Below are 10,003 nucleotides of genomic sequence, written 5' to 3' on the forward strand. Positions count from 1 at the left end.
ATGAATGAATGAAGAAATGGGGGTCAAAATTCTCACTTTCTAGCCCATGTAGTGCGAAAATAACCATTGAAAATGGTGTTTCTGAACTTTTGGCCCCTGTTTGCTGGTTGGCAGACTTTCCTCCACCATTTCCGTCCTTACACTCTTTATCTGCGTCATTTGAAAGAGGCAAGTAAAATACACAAAACGAGTCCATATCAAACGGTTGCATAGTGAGAAGCCATAAGGACTAAAAATTATATTTAAAAAAAAAAATTATATTCTCCAACTAGTGTGAATGAAAATAAAATAAAATAAACATAAGCAAATGCACACCAGTTTTCAGCATTTGGAACCAACAAATTCTACCTTGGCGGGTTAGGTACGATACGATACGATACCTCAGCAGATCTATTTTATAAATGTCGTCTATTTGGTATCCATTTATGGTGTATTTGTTGAGTTGTCTTGTCGAGGAGGACCATATCAAACCAAAAAGTGCATTGTCTGAAAAGGATTGATAAGATGACAAAATCACATCTTTCCTCCACTCTTTTGTCAGATATGCCCAAATAAGATTAACTTCCAAAGTGATTTTTGTTTCCACAGAGAAAAGGGGAAACAATGGACAAAATCTTATCTAAAAAACGCCAGAGTATGTCAGGTGGTAAAAATTGACTGGAAAGGTGAACAGGTGGAACATCTAACGATCGAGATGGAGAATATTTTTATTTCTGCATTTGAACAAAAGATAGGAATATCTTTCTCAACATGAAAAAAGACCCGTTTATGAATCTTAAAGTTCCTCAACTTGTAATGAGCTATCACATTTTTCTTGTACTTTTACATTTTTCTTTCCTTTGATATGCTTCAGTAATGGTTCAAGAACACCTCTGCTTCTCCGACTTGTTCTCCAAAGCCGTTCCTTTTTCAAGAGCAGCTGGTCCATGTCTTTCCCCTGGGTCGGCATGCCTGTTTGAGGACGACACCCCCAAATACGTTTATTAGAGATCACTAATGTTGTGTATTTTTGAGTGAACTAAAACTTCATAATACAATCTGTGCCAAAGCAGGACAAAAAAAGATCACATTGCTAGTGTAATTTAACATTTGGTAACAGGCATTCGCCTTATTTTTCAGGTTACTCATTGCTTATATTATAGGCTCTTTTACATGATCTAATAGCATAAAAAAATCTGTCTTTTCAGCTGAGACAACTCAAAACTTGCGCTATCTTGTGAACTTTGAAGCACTAAAATATGTAAAATACGAAATAAGAACAACAAAAATAATTCAGTACTTACTTTTTAGTAGTGCTTCTTCTACCTTCCCTTTCATTTTCCCACCTGCAACGCCCTGCTGGACCCTGGATTTTTGAGTTCCATTGTCATCAATGTCATCGTCAATGGACTTGGCAGCACCCGCGAAAGTCCACGTGGCTGTCATCTGTTTGTTCAACATGCGCATCGCATAGTATGGGATTTTCCTTCCATTGCTTCTGTTTCCATTCAACTTGCTGCGTTCATTGATGAACATCAAACAATCCATTAAACTTAGTCTAGCCAATCCTTTCATGTCATAAGCCTGCGATCTTCGCCACAGGCTCTTTATATGTGGCCTCATTTCACCTGATAAGCATAAGGCTCGAGTTGTATCACTAATAGCTAACTCTGCTTCACCTAAAATTAAATGACATTGACCTCTATTACTATAAAGAACAATCCTTTCTTTCCTTAATTTTAATGGACACAAATCTAAAGCCTTTGTATACTTGTATACAGCTTGTTCAATCTCAGTTGACCGAAATTTCTTGTTTCCTTCACGTTTTAAAATGGAAACCAAAAGCTCTGTTTCTTTCGCCTCTTGTTCGGACATGATTTTATCCCTTTTACTTTTTTCCACTTTCAAGTCCCAAATCTCTTCAATTGCTCTTTGTGATCCTTTTTCGTAGAACCTCAGTTGACCATATTTGATTTTAGCATAATCTTGTAAGAGTAGTTGCGTTATCATGTCACCCGTTTTTCGTCTTCCTTTGATAGTTCTAAGCTCTACTAAATCAGCAAGAAAAGGAGATGCAATGTTTGTTACTCTGTTTCTTGATTTTGGATCCTTTAGAAGTAACAAAAGACTTTCAATTGCCATGAATTGCCATTCATCGGAAGATCTAGAGAGGTTGCAGATATTTTCTACGACTTGTTCTAATTGAGCAATGTTTTTTCGACCATCTTCGCTGTCACAGAGACTTCTGATTAGGCCGATGCCGGAGAAAGAATTCTGGTTCGGTAATCCACCCCATATATCGCATAAATTCTTGAGAAACTCTTCTTTGCATATCAAATTGATGCTTCTTTTCTTTGTAATGAAGCAGTTGAGAAGGTAGAGAGACCAGCACTGCATTTGGCAAGCCCAAGACTCTGCTCTTCTATTCTCCATTTCGAATTCTCCGAGACCTTTTGTCATCAAAGAGCGATGATATTCGACTCTGTTTTCACTTTTCTTGCACACAAACTCGGTATAGATTGTATAAATGCATTTGGAAGCTGTGTCCATGGCTAGCTTTATAACGTCTATTTCATGGACCTTAATGTCTTCAAATGTTCTTCTATGTCGCGCAATGTGACCAAGTGCTCTAACAGCTACTCTTTGCTCAACCCAAGTTATCTTACCTCGTAATAGGTCTATTAACGGTGAAATTACGCCTGATTTAACAGCCAAAACAGAGAATCTAGCTTTGTTCATGGTGTAAGAGCCAATAATATGAGCTGTATAATAAGGAACATAAACGTTATGGCCTCTTGAAAGCCATTTTTGGTCATGGGTGCACCTGTTGAGAAGTCTAGCCATGGAATTAAAGACGCCAAGGGACGGGAATTCAGGGTCATCAGGTTGAGCCAGAGCACTATTCCAGAGGCATCTTAAGGTGAGAACAAGTTCCATATCTTCTATCAGATGCAAATCTTTGAAGCATTGAACTATTAATGTTTTTCGTATCGATGGATCTTTTTCTTCCATGGTACTGCACAACATGCAACTACGACCAGTACTGGTGCATTTCATGTTCAAATTCACGGTAGATTTGCCTGCGGCTGTTTTGTTTTTGCTCTCTGAGTAGTCAGAGAATGTTCTTGATGAAGTTTCTCTGGCAGGTTGTAGAGGTATTAGTTTTAGTGCACTCTCTAGTAGGCAGGTAAGGGTTCATTTTCAGAAGTAACTCTTAGTCAAAGTGTTTTGTCGTTATTCATATATGTCCATCTTACATTAATAACAAGTTGCAATCACCCCACACTTCAAAAAGAAAAGAAAAAACGAGAAAGAAAGTGTTTTGACAAACATGTGGGCTGAATCATGAGACCAGTTGGTCCGACTCTGACCAGAAGTTTGAGTTGTGAGAGTCGTAGATAGACAAAAAGAGGGGATGAAGGAATAAATAGGAATGATTGTACCATTGGAAAAAAAATTGTACCTATAAGATATCTCCACTAACGAATCATTTCAATAGTATAGATGTTGCCTTGCCACGAGGCACGACCATGGAAGCAATGAAAAAGATATGCTTATGAATTTACCAAACTTTTTTCGCCATCTTTAATTTTTTGGTATGTCCTATTTATTATTCTATTGGACTTTCTTCTTTTCACTGCGTGATAGGTCAGCAAAGCATGGGTGGTAGAATTTTAAGACTATTATAAGCATAGAGAGCCCTAGAAGAGCCTCCAAGGCAATCCCTTTTTTTTTTGTGACCTCAAATGTAGTAGCCTCGTGGTGTCTAGATTTAACTTGAAAAGCAAACAAAGCAGTAGTTTACTTTATTTAATGAACCGCAAGTACAAATGGGGTTGGTCTCAAGAAAATGCGGCTAACCTATGAATGAGTATCTTTTTGAGTTGAAGCTGAGTTTGCAACTTACTTCAGCATTGCTTTTGATGCCAAAAATAATCATTACAAATCTGGGATATAATAATACTAACATGCTTAGTCCAGGTCTCAACATGTCTTTAAGTAGTTATTAAGTACTCCCTTCGTTTTGACCATAATTTTTTTAAATATATTTAATTGTTAACGATCAAAACTAAAATATATTTTTTTATATAATTTTTAAATATATAAATTTTATTTTAAAAAAATTTAAGATTTACTCTTCGAATATAAATGGATTGAAAGTCCAACTTCTACCGTCCCAAAAACGATTTCAACTTTGAAACTCTCTGTTTGTTATTGGTCTTTATCCTTGGGCCCAAGCCCAAGGAATCTATGGGCCTGAACAACCAAAAGATGAGGGACAAGTATACCATTCTCTAACCCCCCCACCCCACCCACCCAACCCTCTAGTACGTGTAACCCAGTTATACTGTTTACACACGAATTTTGTATTATCATTTACACCCCTAATATTAGGCTAATAAGAGTTTGAAACAATGTTAATGACTTGAATAGTGATAAGAGGAGTTGCTTGGATGGTAAGCATCCCTCACTTTCAACCTTAAGATTTTGAGTTTGAGTCAAGCAAAGCTGAAAGCTCGGGGGAGGGGGAGGGGAAGGGGAAGAGGGGGGGGGGGGGGGAGTTAAAAAAAGGAGCTAACTTGAGTGACTAAAAGAAGCCTAGAGCAGCTCACTCCCGTAGTCCAGCTGATGGAAATAGATTGACTAATCAGATATATTTTGTGTTAAATGAACTCACAACAATTTTGCTCTAATACAAATAACAATATTATATTCAATATTGTTTTACAAGTAGGGTCTGAGAGTGTGACTTAGAAGCAGTCATTTTCCTGCCTTGCAAAAGTAAAAATGTTGTTTCCGATAGACCATCAACTCAAATAAAGCATATCAAATAGGGTATGGATAGAGAATACAATAGATACAAAATCATGCTAAAAATAATAGAGAAAAGAACAGTAGCAACAACAAATACTACAATAACAGAAGCAAAGAAAACAATATGTAGTTGCTAAAATCGAAGAATAAGATAATAGGAGAATACTTATAATAATACAAAAAAGGAAACTAGATATGATGAGACTATTTACTAACCTTCTATCCTAATCATCAACCTTCATAACCTCTCATTTATGGTCTTGTCCTCCTCGATAAACTGTAAGTGGGTCATTTAATGTCTAATCACCTCTTTCCAAATACCTTTTTGGCCTACCTCTCTTCAGACCCATCATAGTTAACTTCTCATACCTTCTTACTGGGCATTTGAGCATCTCTTCAATCTGCACATGCTTAAACTATCTCAGTATCACTTCCCTCATCTTGTTCACCACGCGGAAGCCATTCCCACTTTATTCCGGATATCTTTGTTCTTAATTCTATCTTTTCTAATATGCCCACTCATCCATCTCTCAATATCTCTATTTACTCTAATACCATGTAAACAAAATTGAGCCTTTCAATCCAAAATTTCAATGTTATAGTTACGTTGGAGTAACCTTAAACTTTTTTGAAATCCTTTCACAATCAATGAGAGTCGTGTATATATTATCTCTTACAATATAAGGTGTTAAATCTCCCTGTCAAAGAAATCCAATAATAACCCTTGTGGTCAGGCCCTTCCCCGGACCCCGCGCATAGCGGGAGCTTTAGTGCACCGGGCTGCCCTTTTTTTTATATTTAGCAATAAGCTTTTTATTTATTGGTTTTCGTTATTTTAAATGTAACATTGATATTATATTTTCTCTTCAGTAGTTATAGTGGGTACAGTAGCTAAGTAAGCTCTTATTTCGATTTTGTTACTTTCTCGATGAAATTGTATATGCATTTTATTCTTTGATCTAATCTCTACAAAAATAATTAAAAGAATCAAATGAAAAAAATCGTGAGATTATAAAAGTATCTAAGATCGCATCATACTGAAGTCCAAATGAAGCAAAGTTTTTTTTATTTCTAGTTTTTTTACAACTCCCAATCGCATTACATTTTTTATTTATTTAAAGTAAACAAAAGAAGAAACTTTTTTTTGCATAAATATACTAGGTAGTTGATTTCAGGTGGAAGCAAAGGAAATTAAAGGAAAGTTGATGATTGGAAAAATTAGAATAAGGCTCTTGAGTGAGACATAAGGGATATGGTTATTCTATCCCTAGTTACTTTCTTCTTCGACAAGTTCAAACTAGGAACTTAAATAATTATCGTGCCACGTCTCTTATATTTTTTCCCTTTTAGATTGTAGAAGCAAGTACTTTATATAAAGAGGAATAATGGAAGGACTTCTTAATTATTTATTTTTTATTCTACGAATTAAATGAAATAGGACTATGGTCCAAGTTACGTTATGTATAGTGGGAAGACGGGATATACATAGTTCACCCTTCATTGGTTTTGGGTTCAAAGTTTTTTTTTTTTGTTTTTTTTTATGAATAGAAAAAAAATTTAGGATGCAGTAAAAAAAAAAAGAGTTTAGGCAACGCAGATTCAAATTTATTATTATAGCAATAAGTTACGAATAATGGATGAATATAAGAAAAAAATTATTATTGTTTTTTTTTCTTTTTCCAGCGTAACCTTTTACGTTAAGCCTCTTTAGTTGCGAAATGCTCGAGCAAGGAAATGGCTGAGTTCGCCAGGAAGGAAAGAAGCATAGTTATAAATGTATAACTCATGATCTTTTTTGTATTGGCTGCTACACAAAGAACGTTTATTTATAATTTTAACAATTCTTTAATTTCAATATTTTACAAAATATATTTAGATTAAATGACAATTAATATATTTGACATATCTTTAATTTAAGACTACAAAATTCAATAGCTTTTAAACTTTCTTAAATTTCGTATCAAATCAAAATAGAACAAATAATTTTGTATCAAGTCAAAATAGAACAAATACTTTTATATCAAGTCAAAATAGAACAAATAAATTAAAATATAGTATACTAATTAATAGTCTAGGCTAGTCACTTATAAGCAATAACAAATAATAACAACAATAACATACTCAAAAGTATAATCCCACAAGGGGATCTGAAAAAGATTTATAAAATGTATATAAATTTTATTTCTATTTTTTATGTAGAGATATTATGCCGGATAAATCCTCGATTGAAAAATGAGGTCTAATCTAATTATTTCTCAATAATATAATTAAAAAATTATTATTATCATGAAATTTGAAAATTGGCAATTAAAATTTTATGATAATATTCTGAAATTTCATGTGCAAATGTGTCCATTAAATTATCTTCACTATAACGGCTAGAAAATCGAGATCGGGTTCTGACTTATTAAAACTTAATAAAACATAGAGCAGCTTTTTTCATACAAGACGGCGTGTTTTATTCTTTCTTTCTCCCTATATAGTAAAAAGATTAAACAGAGTTGGGGAATGGTCACTATCCCTTCTGAGTTCTACTAATCTTGCAAATGAATATAAACAAAGCAGCTGCTTCTTACAGCAACCATTGGGATTCACGTGTATACTATTTGGAGTTTCTTGGAAGCCCATCGTATCAAGGTAAATATAATGGCGGAACCAAAATATTTATTAAATGATGTCAAAATATAAAATAATAAAATACTTGTTGCTATTAGGATAGTACAGAATTACACTTAACTTTCAATTTGTGTGAAGAGGTATCAACACTTATAAATATATTCATTATATCAAATTTTAACCTATATATATAATATAATTTTCCGATAAAAAGTTTCGCTTGACACTCCTTGCCCGAGCCCTTGGATAAATATATGCCTCAAATTCCTATTGTGAAATGTTTCAATAATAATATCGTATGTCTAATTATTATTTTTAATTATTGTTATAATGAAATATTATCGTGTATATAAATAATATAGAGAGTAGTTAACAAACAAGTGAAATTTAGTGAAATTTCATGAATTGAAGTCGAAAAAAAATAAAGTGTAAGGCAACTCTTGTTTCTATTTAATAAAGGAGGTATAATATGGTATAATTTAATATGAAATCAAATAAAATATCGTTATAATAAATAAGATGGTTGTTACAGATAAATTTGATTGAACCTTTTTTTGCCCACTTGTATATTATCCAATTATTTTACTATTGGGTGAGTTGTCTTTTTCTTTCCTTGATGTCTTTAGCTACTTTTTTGCTCAATGCCAATGTAATCAATTGAAAGGATTTAGCAAGGCCAACTGTAAATTAATACCTCTGTGGTTCTATAGTATATGCCAAGCAAAAAAAGGGACAAACGAATTATCAATTGGACCCATAACCACCAATCATGAAATACTACCGTTACCACATCATATCATCGAGAACACGGGCACCTATGATTAAGTAAAAAAAAAAAAATTAGAAAAAAAATTGACTATTTGTTTTGTAAATGAGATAATTTTGTTTTCTGTTTTATTTTTAGCACAAAGATGCATTTACTATTAATTAAGTAGCTCCAAAATACTGTCACAGTTAGTCAAATTGTTCAAAATACTCTTTTCATAAACGATTTCTCGAAATAGATATGGTCAATTGTTCTTATGAACAATTCATAATATGACAATTTTGTCCTCCACTGCCCACAACTCAAAAGCAAAATTGACCATTGGTTTATCCAAGATGGAGCACCAGTAGAAAAAGATAATAACAGTACCAAAATTGCATAGGTTAATTTTAGAGTTAATATTTGAAAAGGTCATTAAATCATGAAAAATTATCTAATAAAGTTATTAAACTTTATTTTGTATCAATAATTTTAATTGTATCCTATTTTAATTTTAATGAACTTTTGCTAAATATATCTTATAACTAGATTAGCGGAACATGGGGCTTTATTTTCATTTTGGAAAAAAGTATTTGAATTCTTTTATATTTTTCCTTTATTTATTATCTATCGGATCATGAAAACTTCTACAATTATTTTTCATCCCAAAACTTGCTTCCCTTGGTTGTTACTATCCATCTTAGTTTTGACATTTGTTATAGTAGAGTAACGTAGAAAAATAAATTATTCAAATAATTGAGAAGGTTTAAATAAAATTATGAATGATTGAATAAGATCCAAAAAAATTATGTAGCTTCCACCGTATCAGCCAAATATAGAAAACTGTGAATGAAAAGAGTATATTTGAATCAATAGAAAATAAAAAATCTTTATATATCTATAGATGAACATAGGGTCAATATAAAATAAATCACTTATATTATGTGTATATATTTGATTACTTTTTTTCCTTTCCATTTTGGTTACAAGTGGGTTCAATTTAATAAATGACGCAAGGTCAATGTTACTGCGTTCGAGTAGTTCCTTGTTCACTAACAATATTAAGAAATCATATGCACCCGAGTTCAGTCTCGCCAATAATGGTGGAATTTAAAATTCAATGATCAAGCCTCAGAACATTTACTTTTTAATGTTATGATAGTTTCGAAATCATTATTATGGATTTACCTATAGAACAAATAAATTTTATTTATAAAATTAAAAGTGAAATAATTTTGAACGGTCACATTACACTCAATAAATAGAAGAGCAGTGCTAAATACTTGGTGAGAAAATTTTCTAAAAAACTTTTCGATAAATATTATTTTACGAAGTTCTGTAGAAATTATTAACGAAAAGAAATTTAATTTCGTTTTCAAAAAGATTTTTGTAAAAGAATGTTACGTGACTAAGAAATTGTTGGAAAAGTAGCTCCACCGCTAGGGTCCTACCATTGTCGGTGGAATGAGAGAGTCCAGCTAAAGTTAGCCAATTTCTTGTTAATCTTCTCCACAATCATCGCTTACGCGTATGGACTTGATTTGCTCGTGACCCAAACGGGTCCTACATCTAGCCATGTTCCAGCTGTAGGCTTTGCCATCCATCGAAGACAACAAATCCCACCTCCAGCTAGAGAAATCACCTCAGACTCCGCATAGCCCAAAACACCTGACGTGGTTAGCCCATTACCTAATCACATGGCCTATTGGGCCCATATTTTCTTCTAAATCCAGCCTGTTAAGAGGCTAATTTTGTATGTTTTTGCATGGACCCACCCAGATGTCGACCCTCCTCTAGCCGTTATGCCTTGTTGTTCCACATCTTTAATTTGCCTACTTATATGCACTC

At 33.3% G+C, this 10,003-nt stretch overlaps 1 protein-coding gene across 2 annotated transcripts; it reads right to left on the bottom strand.

Moving 5' to 3' along the window:
- Window positions 1-596: 596 nt before the first annotated feature.
- On the bottom strand, window positions 597-3,436 carry LOC129873059 (uncharacterized). Of its 2 annotated transcripts, none has more exons than XM_055948056.1 (2): window positions 1,284-3,434; window positions 597-951 (listed from the first exon to the last, which is right to left on the bottom strand). In XM_055948056.1, exons 1-2 carry the CDS (start codon window positions 3,034-3,036, stop codon window positions 776-778), a joined length of 1,929 nt encoding a protein of 642 aa, XP_055804031.1. In that variant the 5' UTR covers window positions 3,037-3,434; the 3' UTR covers window positions 597-775. The 2 variants fall into 2 exon arrangements, with proteins under 2 accessions (XP_055804031.1, XP_055804032.1); XM_055948057.1 differs by having other exon boundaries at window positions 950-1,038; window positions 1,284-3,436.
- Window positions 3,437-10,003: the final 6,567 nt, after the last annotated feature.

Source organism: Solanum dulcamara, chromosome 11, assembly GCF_947179165.1.
Source record: "Solanum dulcamara chromosome 11, daSolDulc1.2, whole genome shotgun sequence".
NCBI lineage: Eukaryota > Viridiplantae > Streptophyta > Magnoliopsida > Solanales > Solanaceae > Solanum > Solanum dulcamara.